General features: G+C 42.7%; 1 protein-coding gene across 1 annotated transcript; it reads right to left on the bottom strand.

Moving 5' to 3' along the window:
• Positions 1-7,785: 7,785 nt before the first annotated feature.
• SPATA31G1 (SPATA31 subfamily G member 1) lies at positions 7,786-12,481 on the bottom strand. Its single transcript, XM_074280703.1, has 2 exons — positions 12,170-12,481; positions 7,786-10,704 (listed from the first exon to the last, which is right to left on the bottom strand). Exons 1-2 carry the CDS (start codon positions 12,479-12,481, stop codon positions 7,951-7,953), a joined length of 3,066 nt encoding a protein of 1,021 aa, XP_074136804.1. The 3' UTR covers positions 7,786-7,950.
• Between the last annotated feature and the right edge of the window lie 2,388 nt (positions 12,482-14,869).

Below are 14,869 nucleotides of genomic sequence, written 5' to 3'. Positions count from 1 at the left end.
TGGAGTTGCGAAAGAATCCAGCCATTCTGGAGAGCAATCTGGAATTATGCCCAAAAAGTTATCAAACTGTGCATACCCTTTGACCCAGCAGTGCTGCTATTGGGCTTATATCCCAAAGAAATACTAAAGAAGGGAAAGGGACCTGTATGTGCCAAAATGTTTGTGGCAGACCTTTTTGTAGTGGCTAGAAACTGGAAGATGAATGGATGTCCATCAATTGGAGAATGGCTGAGTAAATTATGGTATACAAAGGCTATGGAATATTATTGTTCTATAAGAAATGACCAGCAGGAGGAATACAGAGAGGCTTGGAGAGACTTACATCAACTGATGCTGAGTGAAATGAACAGAACCAGAAGATCGCTGTACACTTCAATGCTGTATGAAGATGTATTCTGATGGAAGTGGAAATCTTCAACATAAAGAAGATCCAACTCACTTCCAGTTGATCAATGATGGACAGAGGTAGCTACACCCAGAGAAGGAACACTGGGAAGTGAATGTAAATTGTTAGCACTAGTATCTGTCTGCCCAGGTTACTTATACCTTCGGAAGCTAATACTTAATGTGCAACAAGAAAATGGTATTTACACACATATATTGTATCTAGGTTATATTTTAACACATGTAAAATGTATGGGATTGCCTGTCATAGGGGGAGGGGGGGAAGGGGGGATAATTTGGAAAAATGAATACAAGGGATAATGTTATAAAAAAATTACTCATGCATATATACTGTCAAAAATTATAAATAAAATTAAAAATAAATAAATAAATAAAAACAAAAAAAATTTCAAGTTCATCAAATTATATTTTTCAAATGATCTGAAAGGGGGTCTATTTTCTTTCTTTTTTATTAAAGCTTTTCATTTTCAAAACATTTGCATGAATAATTTTTCCAACACTGACCTTGCAAAACTTTGTTCCAAATTTCCCCCCTTCCCTCCCCTCTCCTAGATTGCAAGTAATCCAATATATGTTAAACATGTGCAATTCTCCTATAAATATTTCTACAATTATTGTGCTGCACAAGAAAATCAGCTCAAAAAGGAAAAATAAGAAAGAAAATAAAATGGAAGCAAACAACAAAAAAAGTGAGAATGCTATGTTGTGATCCACACTCAGTTCCTACAGTCTTCTCTCTGGATGTGGATGGCTCTCATCATCACAAGATCATTGGAACTGTATTGAATCATTTCAATATTGAAGAGAGCCACATCCATCAGAATTGATCATCTTATAATCTTGTTGATGTGTATAATGCTCTCCTGGTCCTGCTCATTTCACTCAGCATCAGTTCATGTAAGTCTCTCCAGGCCTTTCTGAAATCACATTGCTGATAGTTTCTTATAGAACAATAATATTCCATGACATTTATATACCTCAAGTTATTCAGTCATTCTCCAATTGATGGGCATCCACTCAGTTTCCAGTTTCTTGTCACTACAAAAAGGGCTGCTACAAACATTTTTGCACATGTGGGTCCTTTTTCAAGAGTGGTTTCTTTTCAAGGGAAATCAGACTTTTCAAATCAGTGTTGAATCAAGGTTCTGTAATTCTTTTCAATCCAGTTAATCCAGAAGTAGAATCCATATATTATAATAATTATATCCTTTTATATTATACATTATATTTTTTACATAATATACTGTTATAGTATTAATATTAATCCAATATAATCCATAATCCATAAGTGTGACTTATTTGGGGAGCTACTTATTGTTCTGGCTGGGGTGGAATATGATGGGGAGAATTATTGTTTCTCTCTCACATACTATTTAAATAGCTAAAAAGTAATTAAGCCTTGGTTGATAATTACCATGTTGTTGCTGAGTATTATCTGACTCTTTATGACCCCATTTGGGCTTTTCTTGGCAAAGACACTGGAATGGTTTCCCATCTCTTTCTCCAGCTCATTTTACAGATGAGGAAACTGAGCCAAACAAGGTGACAGCCAGTAAATAAATAGGATTTGGATTTAAATTCTTCTGACTCCAGGGTCACCTACCTGCCCTCAGTGTGATTAAGAATAGTTAAATAGGCAACATCCTAATAGGACATGACAGTTTTCTTCACTATTTCATAGGAACTTATATTTAGAGCTGCAAATGATTTTCTAGGTTATCTAGTTTAAGGATCATTTTGTAGATTAAGTTAGAAATACAGAAGTATAGCACTGATGCTGCACCCAATGTGGATACCTCATAGGCTCAACACTCCTGCAGCTCAGAATTCCTGAGCTCAGGAGATTCTCCAGAGGATGGGGATTGACTACATGAACTTTCCCAGAATCCCCTCTTTCCCATCCTTTCCCTCTTGCACTTTTCCATCTGTTACCCTACTTAGCACAGCAAATTCCTGTTACATGTAGAGATTATTGCTGCCTAAACTTTCCCAAGATGCTCCACAAAGAACTTGTTGAAGGGGAGCTGCTAGAAACAGTAGGGTGGAGTGGAGGTGGAATGAATAAAAGTTTCATATAGAAGGAGGCACTATAGCAGAACTTGGAAGGAAATTAGGGATTCTTAGAGGTGGAGGTGAAGTGGAAGTGAATTCAAGGCACAGGACATGGCCATTACAAAGGAACAAATGGGAAATAGAATATGTAAGGAACAGTAGGATGACCAATTCGAACTGTAGGATTTGTGAAGAGGAAAAAATAGGTGGGAGTCCGGTGGAAAAGGTCCTTAAATGCCAAACAGAATAAATTTGTATTAATTTGATTTATGAGGTAATAATGAACCCCAGGAGTTTGTTGAGATGCATTAGACTTGTGCTTTAGGAAAATCTTTTTGGCAATTGTCAGATATGATAGAGTGGAGAAAGGAAAGAACTGAGATGATAGGGAGCGCAGTTCTTTTTTTAATATTTTAATTTTTCCTCTTTTAGAAAAATTTTAATATTAGTTTAATAAAAAGTTTGATTTCCAATTTTTTTCTCTCCATCCCTGCCCTCCCCATCTCCCTGAGGCAATAAGCAATTCAATTATCAAAACATATTACCTCAGTCATAACAGTTATTTTCACCTTTTTTGTTGTTTGCTTGCTTGTGTTTTTATTTCTCATTTTTCTTCCCTTTTGATCTGATTTTTCTTGTGCAGCATGATGAATGTGGAAATATGTTTAGAAGAATTACACATGTTTAACTTATATTGGATCACTTGCTGTCTGCGGTGGGGGGAAAAGGGAAGGAGAACAATTTGGAATGCAAGATTTTGCAAGGGTGAATGTTGAAAACTATCTTTGCATGTGTTTTGAAAAATAGAAAGCTATTATTATAAAAAAATTACCACATTAGTCATATTGTGAAAGAAAACATAAATCCAAAGTAAGGAAAAAAAAACTTTCCTGTATGTAAAAATACGGAAAGTGAAAAATAGTATATGCTTCCATCCACACTCAGACCCCACCTGTTCTTTCTCTGGAAGCAGATAGCATTTTTCTTCTGGAGTCCTTTGGAATTGTTTTGAATCATTTCGTTATTGAAAATAGTTAAATCATTCACAGTTGATTATCATATAATATTGCTGTTACTATATTTTCCTGGCTCTGCTCAATTCACTTTGGATCAGTTCATATAGATCTTTCCAGAATTTCTCTGAAATTCATCTGCTTATCATTTCTTTTACTTATTTTAAAATACTATTTTATTTTTCAAATACATGCAAAGGTAGTTTTCAACATTCACTTTTACAAAAGCTCGTGTTCCAAATTTTTCTCCCTCTCTCCTCCTTATCCCCCATCCCCTAGACAGCAAGTAATCCAATGTATTTTAAACATGTGCAATTCTTCCAAACATATTTCCATATTAGTCATGCTATATAAGAAAAATCAGGTCAAAAAGGGGAAAATGAGAAAAAACAAGCAAACAATAACAAGAAGGTGAAAATATTATGCTTTTTTCCACATTGTCTTCATAATTCTTCCAGTTGCAGATGGTACTTTCCATTACAAATCTATTGGAATTGCCTTGAATCACCTCATTGTTGAAAAGAGCTAAATTCATCACAGTTGATCATCACATAATCTTGTTGTTTCAATGATTCTTCTCTTAGCATCAGTTCATGTAAGTCTTTCCAGGCTTTTCTGAAATCAGCCTGCCCATTATGTTTTATTGCACAGTAATGTTACATTATAATTATTTGCCACAGCTTGTTCATGCATTCCTCAATTGATGGACATCCTATCAATTTCCAATTCCTTGCCATCACAAAAAAGAGCTATTATATTTTTGTAAAAATAAGTCCTTTTATCTGCCATCTAGGAGGGGGGAAGGAGGGGATAATTTGCAACAGAAGGCTTTGCAAAGGTCAATGCTGAAAAATTATCCATGCATATGCTTTGTAAATAAAAAAAAACTTTAATAAAAAAAAGGAAAAAATGAAATTAAGTCCTTTCCACTTCTTCCTGGGACACAGAACTAGTTGTGGTACTGTTGGATCTCAAGGTATATGGTTTTATAGCCCTTTAGACATAGTTCCAAATTACTCTCCAGAATGATTGGATCAGTTCACAATTCCACCAACAGTGCCTTAGTGAGAGAGCTCAATTTTTAGCCTTTGTTATGTCACAGACCCTTCTGGTAGTCTGGTAAAGATTATAAACTCCTTGAAATAATATTTTTCAATGCATAAAGTATATGAGGTCACAAAGAAAACTATATCAAAGTGTAATTATCAAAACATTTTAAAAAGTTTACAGTCCCCAAGTTAAGAACTCATAAATTCTGTTATTTCAAAATTTTACATCAAGCTAATAAGAAACTGAATTAGTGGAGAAAGGGGGACAGATATGTAGGTAAGGACCCTCTAATTTGGGATTACCCATAATGCAATTCTATGACTGAATCATATCTCCCTTCTCTGGCTGGAAGGTTAGATTCTGGGAATCATATTACCTAAGACAGTGAGCTCTCCTTCCAGCACCTCTCCCCTTCCCTTAAAAGGCTAGCATTCAAGAACATCAGGAATGACCTCCTTCCTGGGCCAAGTGGATATGCACATAGCTGCCTCTTTCATGTGCTTTTGAAAGAAATCTAACTATACCCTAGCTGTTGCTGTCTTGTAGGCCGAGAGAGTCCATTCCCAGGCTCTTTCTTGGCAGGCCACGGAGCTGAGCTCATCCACTTCACCTGCCCAAAGTGGTCATTACTAGTTTCTGGAGGGGAGGAGGCAGTAGGTTCTCAGGCTCCCTCCTCATTTCCACCTGCCCTAGTGTTCCCCCAGACTACTATGCACCAATCAGTTCTCTGAAAAGAATAGGAAAAAAAAAGCAAAAGGATCCAGTAGCAACTCTTACTTTCCTTTAAAAGCCAGCTCAAGGGAGATTTCTTTTTATTTATTTATTTATTTTTCTCTTTATTATTATTGTAGCTTTTTATTTACAAAACATAGGTATGGGTATTTTTCAACATTGACCCTTGCAAAAACTTCTGTTCCAACTTTCTCCTCCTACCCCATCCCCTTCCCTAGCTGGAAGGTAGTCCCATACAGTTAAATATGTTAAATTATATGTTAAATACAATATATGTGTACATATTTATACAGTTATTCTGCTGCACAAAAAAAAAAAAATCAGATCTAGAAAGAAAGAAAAAAAAAACCTGAGAAGGAAAACACAATGCAGTAAACAATGACAGAAAAGAGTGGAAATGCTCTGCTGTGGTCCACACTCTGCTCCCATGGCTCTCTCTCTGGGTGCAGATGGATCTCTTCTTCACTTTGCATATGCAATTATTGTAAACATACTTCCATATTTGTTATATGGTGCAAAGAAAAATCATATCAAAAAAAAAAAGGGAAAAAAAGCAAACAAAAAAAGGTGAAAATACCATGCTTTGATCCACATTCAGTCTCCGTAGTTCTCTCTTTGAATGCAGAGGGTTCATTCTATTCCAAGTGTATTGAAATTGTCTTGGATCACTGTATTGCTGAGAAGAGTAAAGTCTATCACAGTTGATCAATCACATAATCTTGCTGTTGCTGTGTACAATGTTCTCTTGGTTCTGCTCATTTCACTCAGCACTGGTTTGTGTAAGTCTTCCAAGGTTTTTCTGACATCAACCTGCTCATCCTGACAATATTCTTATAGCCCAGTGCTGTTGTTTTATATTCCCCCTTTGTTACCTGTTCCCATCCTTCCTACATGTCTTGATAAGGAAAGTAGATGGTGGGTGGTACAGGTAAAGAGTGATTACACACACACACACACACATACACACACACATTTATGTGAGTAAACCTTCCTCCTAATTTGAGAACAGGTATCCTGGACATGTGCTTTGTCACCTTGTTTAAAAACAACCAGCAACTCGTGATGCATTTCTGATTACTGAAGCTATCTCCCAAGTGGTTGGCTAGCTGGGATTCAGGAGAAAGGTTCTCTTGTAAGAAATCCCCCTTGAGGAAAGGGACCCACATGGGCAAAAATGTTTGTAGCAGCCATTTTTTGTAGTGTCAAGAAACTGGAAACTGAGGGGATGCCCATCAATTGGAGAATGGCTGAATAAATTGTGAATAATAATATTCATATTCATATTATGGTATATTATAAGAAATGACCAGCAGGAAGATTTCAGAAAGGCCTGGAGAGACTTACATGAACTGATGCTGAGTAAAATGAGCAGAACCAGATCGTTGTATACGTCAACAAGACTATCCGATGATCAATTCTGATGGAAGGGGCTTTCTTCAATATTGAGATGATTCAAACCAGTTCCAGTTGTTCAGTGAAGAAGAGATCCATCTGCACCCAGAGAGAGAGCCATGGGAGCAGAGTGTGGACCACAGCAGAGCATTTCCACTCTTTTGCAAAACTTTTCCATAAAACTCATGTGAAAGAAAACATAGACCTCCCATCTTAATAAAAAAAACCAAAACCAAAAAAACAAGTTTAGACACAATTCTTTCTCTGGGTATGGATAGGATTTTTTATCATAAGTCCTTTGGAGTGGTCATGTACTGCTGAAAAATAGCAGTCACTGTGGATTGTGGATCCCTGTTCTCACAACATTGCTATTCCTTTGTATACGGTACATTTCACTTGGAGTTCATGGAGGATTTTCCTGTCTGTTTTTTTCTGAAAGCATTCTATTCATCATTTCCCAGGGAACAATAATACTCCATGACAACACATACTGCAATATTCATCCATCCCCAATTGATGGGCGTCCCTCAATTTCCAATTCTTTGCCCTGAGAAGAGAGCTGCTACCCGTGTTTGTACATCTGGGTCCTTTTCCTTTTCTCTTTTTAAAATTTCTCTTGGTATTTATTCATGCCTAGTAGTGGTATTCCCCTATGCTTTTGAGCCGGGAGAACATGGCAAAGACCACTTAGATTTACTTTGATCAGTACAATCACTAACCATTCTACCATGTTTCCAAAGGACTAATGAAGCATGCTATTCCCCTTCTGACAGGATGGGAAAGGAAGGGAACAGGCATTGTATAGCACCTACTGTGTGCCAGCAAATTATCCCATTTGATCTTCGCAACCACCCTGAAAACTACTGTTATCCCCATTTTCTAGTTGAGAAAACTGAGGCAGTCAAAGATGACTTGCTAAAATCACAGAACTAGTAAATGTGAGTGGCTGGATTTGAACTCAGGTCTTCCACAATTATACCACCTAGTTGTCTGATGGAGAATGAGCCATTTTTGGACATGACCAAAGTGATAATTTGTTTTGCTTGACTATTTGTTGCAAAGGTTAGTTTTCTTTATTTAATGGTGTTGGAAAGGTTAGGTGGGGAAGAAAATAGTTGGTAATTGAAAAAAAAATTCAAAATTTCAAAACAATTCTTAAATCTGTATTTGTATTCTGAGCCAAGGAAAACGATTTTTTAACGGAAAGGTCAGAATGGCCAGCAGGGAGTCCATCCTTTCTCTCCCCCTCTGCTCCCCAGAGCCAGCCTAGAAAGCAGCAGTCCAGTTAGAGCAGAGCCCCGTCTCTTTACTGGGGTGTTGGGTGCAGGGCCTGGCCAGACCTTGGATCTTGGGCTGCCTGCAGGCTCTCCACCGACGGAGTTCTTGGGCTGTAACTGAGGTTGTTGAGAAGCCCTCCCAGAAACTTCTGCAGGCCTCTCTTGGCCGGGCCGCAGCTCTCCCGGCGGGGACCCCGGCCCCCCTGGGAGCGGCTCCACGGGTGTCGGGAGCTGGAGCTGTCCCCGCCCCCCGCTCCCTGCCCCTTGGAGGGGTCCTGGGCGGGCAGAACTTGGGGGGTCTCGGGTTTAGGAGGCAGCTGGGAAGCAGCCTGACAGAAATTCCTTCTCCCCCGCTGGGGGGGCACCAGGGACCTTCTTGCAGGCTGCCGGCTTGTAGGCTTCTTGCTGCTAGAGGACTGACTCTTTCCCCAGCCTGCATCTCCTCCTCCCTGGTCTCCGGCTTTGGCTCTCCTGGAGTGTTCCCTCTTGCGGCCCAGGACCGCGGCCTTGGCGTGGCTCTTGCCCGGGGCTGGGGACCCTGGCTTCTCGGAGCCCCCCACTCTTGGCCTCCTGGGGGCATATGGCATCTTGGCAGCTGCCAGGCTCTTGTAATACTGACTCAGGGGCTGGGGCTCTGCGACCTTGGTGGCCTGGAGGTCGGGAATTTGGGGAGATGCCAAAGGGGCTTCTTTGCCCTCCCTGGCAGGGTCTTGCCCGTCTCTAGCTAGCTCCTGCAGCAGTGGCTGATGGGTAGCAGCAGGCTGGCAGAGCAGGGGCTGAGCACCTTGAGACATGGCCTTCTTTGCTTGGACGTGGACACAGTTGGGTGGGGTTCCCACAGTCCCGTGGTGGGTCAGGTTGGGGGCTGGGATCTGACAAGTTGGGGGACATAGCTCTTGTGGAATAGAGGTCGTAGGAAAGAATAGGCCCGGGAATGGGGGGATGGAGGCTAGGGAATGGGGGTCAGGGTTGTGCTGGTGCTTCTTAAACTGGCTTTGGGGTTCTTTGTTCCAGGCACAGCCTTCAGCTCCAGGGCCCGGGGCCGTCCGGGTGGGGAGAGGCGTCTCTCCCATTGCTCCCTCCTCCTGGGGCATCCCGGAGGCTGAGGGGGTCTCTGGTGGGCAGCGCTCATCCTCTCCAGTGTCAGGGGGAGGCCACATCTGGGATGGAGGCTCCAGGGGAGGGGTGTCGTGCCTTAGGGCCCAGGGCTGGACTCCCCACCCTGGGGGCTCTGATCCAGCCAAGGGGACAGGGGCTCCCTTAGAGCTTGCTCCTTGGGGTTCAGCCTGGGACAGTGCAGGCAGGACTGGGGTCCAAAGAGGCTGGGTGCGCATTATATCCCAGCTCGGGGCTGTCCCTTCTGGGATCTGAATGGGGCTGGCTCCTTGCAGCTCAGTCTGAGAGCTCGTGGTAAGCCCTGGGGCCGGAGGCCCAGCAGGCGTGTTGTACCATGGGCCCTCAGGGGCATGAAGAGCCATGGGAGCGGGGACTCTGGGACTCGCCGTCAGGCCGGTTCCTTGCGGGCTGAGACATGAAGCTGATGTCCCAGTAGCCCAGGGGAGTTCGCTTTGCTGGGTGTTGTAGCATGGGGCTTTGGGCCCAGGCAGAGTCATGGGGGCCATCTCGCTCCAGGTTCCCATGAGACCGGATCTTTGGGGACTGGGCAGATGTGGTGGGGATGCACTGAGGAGGGGAGTGGAGGGTTCAGGGTCCTGGGGAAGCTGGGTCTGCCACTGGTCTTCCAGTAGGGCCTCAGACACTCTTACTTTGAGGTCTTCCATTGGACCATTTACTCCTCGGGTTTCAGGAAAGGGGACTGAGGTTGAGCTGGGGGTCTGGGCCAGGGATTCGGGGAGCCAGGCTAATTCACTCTGTTGTATATCCTGGGACCCGGGAACCTCATATTCCTCTGAAGCCATCACTTTTGTGACTTCCAGGAAGTCAATTTCTTGGGGCCCCACTGGGGAATGTGGGGGAGAAAATAAAGGTAGCAGTGGATCTAGGATTGGCTCCTGGGACTCAGCAGTCCACCATGAGATTTTGGGGTCATTTGGGAGCTCAGGAAATGCCATTTCTGCATCCTCACAATTTGCATGCAAAGCAGGGAAGGGAGAGATTGAGGGCAGGCATGGGGGAGGAAGGGACACTGCTTTAACTAACAGGTTGGGTAGGGGGAGGTAAGAAAGCTCATTGAAGAAGATAAGAGGAGTGTCTGAAAACGGCTGTTGGGTAGTGGCCCCCATGGGGAAGGTGCAACCAGACTTTGAGACTATCTCTAAAGACTCACTGTGAAGAGAAGGGAGACCCCAGAAGAGCTGAATGCTTCCTTTTGCCTTGGCGCTTGAGGCAGATGGGGGACCAAGGGAGGAGGGGACCTGGATCAGGCCAGCAGGGTTGGGGAGGTAATAAGAGTTGGGCACTGGGTCTGGTGTCACTGTTCGGCCTGGGAATCTTTCGGAACCTCCAAAAGGCTGGTATGTCCCACCAGGACCCCAGAATGAGGGGCACAGACTCCCCACATTTTCACCTGGTGTCCCTAAGGTCTCTCTTTGGAACATGGGGGTCTTCGGCTCAGCTTCCATCTTGTTAGGGTAGAAACACCACCAAGGGTTCAGCCTCCTTTGTCTTAACAAATCTTCTTCTTTCTCCTCTTCATCCTCCTGCTCCTCCTCCTCCTCTTTCTCTTTCTTCTTATGGAACAGAAGTCCTTTCCAGCTCTGACGCTTCCAACTTTTGGCTCTCTCTAGGAGGTTATGGGAGATAAGGCATAGAAATGGAAGGACCTGTAGACAGAGGGAGAAGGGAATAGCGTAAGAACTGAAGGCCTGGCTGGGGGTGGAAAGAAGTGGAGAGTACTTCTGCCCCGTGTCTGGGGGCAGGACTCAGCGGTCACTCACGCAGTCCTTCCATGTGCCAGTGGTCGTTTGACCTGTCCGTACCCAGAGATCCGTGTCGTTTATTCTGCATTGTGTCTGATGGTCCCCGACTTTGCCTTATTACTAGTCTATGGCAATCACCCTAGCCGCTCCATGTCAGGGGCCAGGAGTTTCTGACCGGTCCCATTTCTAGGGTCCCTGGTAACTCTCCCTTTCTTGGGTTCCAGGAGTCCTCCTTTTCTCTGTCTGGGGACCAATAGTGCATCCCTGGCTGTGTATCTGAACGTCCCTGGTAACTCACCCAGTCCTGGGTGTTGGAGCTGGTGGCCACGTGAAACGGCCCGTCCGCTTTACGTCCGTGATCACTTGTCTTTCCCTGTATTTAGAAGTCGTTAGTCCCACACTCTTTCCTGTGTGTCCGGGGAAGGGATCAATGCTCGTTCTTACGTCCAGAAATCAATAATCTCTCAGTGTCCTGTGTCCGGGAGAAGTCAGCAGTTTATCACTGTTCTATTATTTTGGAATCAGTGGTCACTCTGCCTTATCTCCTGGGGGTTGTTGGCGGTCGCTCACTCTGCCTCACGTCCAGCAGCGATTTCTCATTCTACCTTTCACCTGTGGGTCAGGGATCATTCACTTTGCTCCTCTGTCGGAGGGTCAGCGGTCACTCAGTCTCTGGCATCCAGTGAAGGAGAATCACCAGGATCTGAGGGCTGGAAGCCGTCGCCGGTAGCAATCTTCCTTACGTCAAGTCTAAATGGACTTTCCTGAAATGTCCACACTTGGTTGCTAGTTCTGTCTTTGGGGGTGTGGCGGAGGTAAGTCCATGGCTCTTCCAGATGAGATGCCGTCTCCCTCTCAACCCGCTCTCCTTCAGGCTCAGCCCTCCCTGTTGGGGACCTCAGATGACGTGATCTTAACAAGATGCTTCACTGCCCTAGTTGTCCAGCTTAGGGACGTCAAATAGTCTTATTTTACAGATGAGGAAACTGAGGTTTAAAGAACGTAAATGACTTGTCCAACTCACACAGATAATAAGCGATTGAACTGAGCTCAAATTTAGGGGTCCCCCTTTCTGAACATTACTCTGCTGACTCCCTTTTCGTGTCTTTCCTAGAGTGCGGTGTCGCCTTGTCCCTGGCCTAGGAATCAGTGGTGGCTCACCCTGCCATAGTCAGTGCTCAGTGACCGCTAATCTTTTCCTGTCATGGGGCATCGATGATCCTTTACCTCAACTTATGTCCAAGAGGTCAGTGGTCACTTGCCTTGCTTTATAGCCAATAGAAAATACTCATTCCCCCTGCCCTGTGTCACGTGGGTGGCAGTGATCCATTTTGTCCTGTGTCTGGGGAAGGGGACGGCAGTCACTCACTGGGTTTTGACTCCCACCCCTCTTGGTTGGGAGCCATTGGTGATACTTTCTCCGAAAATGCCAAATCAGGAACAGCAAAAGGATCAGCAGGTTCCCAGGACTCTGGGGGCAACTGCAGCCACACTGGGAGCACCCCAGCGGCAGCAGAATTTCCTTTATCTCTCCCCAAATCAGGCCAAGTTGGGCCTTGACTTTGAGCATTCTCATCCAGTCCAGCTTCCCCAGGAGGCCCCTAGAAACAGCAACAGATTCCACTGATGTCACAGACCCTATAGAATCAAGGAATGTCTCCCAAGGTCTCTGCTCCGGCATCTCCTTTCTCGAATCTGGCTTTCAGACAGCCTTTCTGAAATATTTCTAATGCAGAGATCTGACCCTGTTGCGCTCTTATTAAAAGATAAAAAAACAAAAACCAAACCCAAAATTTTCAGGGGCTCCTTATTACTTTTTTTTTTTACATTAAAATTGATTTTATATCATTTTAAAAAATAGTACATTTTCAGCAAAATAACTCCTTGGACATGTATATATAGATTGTATTTAACATATACATTTTTTTTTTTTTCCCTGAGGCTGGGGTTAAGTGACTTGCCCAGGGTCACACAGCTAGGAAGTGTTAAGTGTCTGAGAGCAGATTTGAACTCGGGTCCTCCTGAATTCAGGGCTGGTGCTCTATCCACTGCGCCACCTAGCTGCCCCCCAACATATACTTTAACATATTTAATATGTTTTGGTCAACCTGCCACCTGGGGGAGAGGGGGTGGAGGGAGGAGGGGAAGCATTGGAACAAATATTTTGCAATTGTCAATGCTGAAAAATTACCCATGGATATATCTTGTAAATAAAAAGCTATAATTTAAAAAAATGGTACATTTTGGGGCAACTAGATGGTGCAGTGAATAGAATACCCCGAAGTCAGAAGAACCTGAGTTCAAATCTGGCCTGATACTTTTTTTTTTTTTTTTAATTTCTGATCCTGTAGCTTTTACTTTTTTTTTAAACTTTATTTCTTTTTAAAATAATATAATAGTATTTTATTTTTCCAAATACATGTAGTTTTCAACATTCATTTTTGTAAGATTTTGTGTTCCAAATTTTTCTCTCTCCTTCCCTTATTTCCAAGACAACAAATAATCTGATGTAAGTTAAATATGTGCAATCTATTTAAATGTATTTCCATAGTTGTCATGTTATGCAAGAAAACTCCCTATAGGAGTATCTAGGTGGTGCAGTGATTAGAGCACCACCCCTGAAGTCAAGAGGACCTGAGTTCAAAACGTCCTAGCTGTGTGACCCTGGGCAAGTCACTTAACCCCAATTGCCTCAGAAAGAAAAAAAAAAAGAAAGAAAACTCCCTATTACTTTTAAGCAACAGATACATCTTAGCTGCAATTACAGGTTTTGGAGGCAGAGAACCTGAGTTTGAATCTTGCCTCTACTATTTATTCCCACATGACCTTGCTTGACCTTGGACAGGCACTAGGTGGTGAAGTGGATAAGGAACCTGAGGAAGACTCATGTTTCTGAGTTCAAATATGGCCTCAGACACTTAGTAGCCATGTTAATCCGGGCAAGTCACTTAACTCTGTTGGCCACAGTTTCATCATCTATAAAATGAGTAGAGAAGGAAACGGCAAACCATTTCAGTATTCTGCCAAGAAAACCCCACATAAGCTCATGAAGAGTCAGACCTTGGAAAGGTCCTTTATCATTTCGAGCCTCACTTTCTCATTTATGTAGTAATTTAAAAGGTTCAAGCAACATCGTTTCTGGGCAATACTCATTTTATTAATAAGGCCAGCATACTTATTAATAAAAAGATGGTCATTTGACCATCTCTCTTAGACCAAAGTCAATCATGACGATGGACTCACAGTTTATATATCCTTTGAAGATTCCCAGGGTGAGAATCAGTCCTAATTGGTTAATAGCTAATGAGAGAGATGACAGGAAAAGATAATGATAAATGTTGGATGGGATGTGAGAAAACTGGACACTGATGCATTGTTGGTGGAGTTGTGAATTGATCCAGCTATTCTGGAGAGCAATTTGGAACTATGCCCAAAGGGCTATCAAACCCTAGTATACCCTTTGATCCAGAAGTGTCAGTATTGGGTCTAAATCTCAGAGATCATAAAAGAGGAAAAAGGACCCACTTGTGCAAAAATGTTTGTAGTAGTTCTTTTTGCAGTAGCAAAGAATTGGAAAATGAGTATTGGGGAATGGTGGAATAAGTTATAGTGTGTGAAAGCAATGGAGTATTATTGTTCTTTTTTTAATCTTTTATTTATTATTTATTTTATTTATAATTTTTTTGACAGTATATATGCATGAGTAATTTTTTTATAACATTATCCCTTGTATTCATTTTTCCAAATTTTCCCCTCCTTCCCTCTACTCCCTCCCCCCGATGACAGGTAATCCCATACATTTTACATGTGTTACAGTATAACCTAGATACAATATATGTGTGTAAATACCATTTTCTTGTTGCACATTAAGTATTAGATTCCGAAGGTATAAGTAACCTGGGTAGATAGACAGTAGTGCTAACAATTTACATTCACTTCCCAATATTCCTTCTCTGGGTGTAGTTATTTCTGTCCATCATTGATCAACTGGAAGTGAGTTGGATCTGCTTTATGTTGAAGATATCCACTTCCATCAGAATACATCTTCATACAGCATTGAAGTGTACAG

Source organism: Sminthopsis crassicaudata, chromosome 1 (assembly GCF_048593235.1).
Source record: "Sminthopsis crassicaudata isolate SCR6 chromosome 1, ASM4859323v1, whole genome shotgun sequence".
Classification (NCBI taxonomy): Eukaryota; Metazoa; Chordata; class Mammalia; order Dasyuromorphia; family Dasyuridae; genus Sminthopsis; species Sminthopsis crassicaudata.
Note: the sequence above shows the minus strand (reverse complement) of the source record. Positions and strands in the feature narration are given on the sequence as shown.

Bases quoted from the DNA above. Each gene is read 5' to 3' on its own strand.
- SPATA31G1 (XM_074280703.1), bottom strand. From the start codon at position 12,481: ATGCCGGAGCAGAGACCTTGGGAGACATTCCTTGATTCTATAGGGTCT. The intron at 10,705-12,169 runs GTGAGTGACTGC...CTCTGTCTACAG, and splicing joins GGGGTGGGAGTCAAAACCCA to GTCCTTCCATTTCTATGCCT.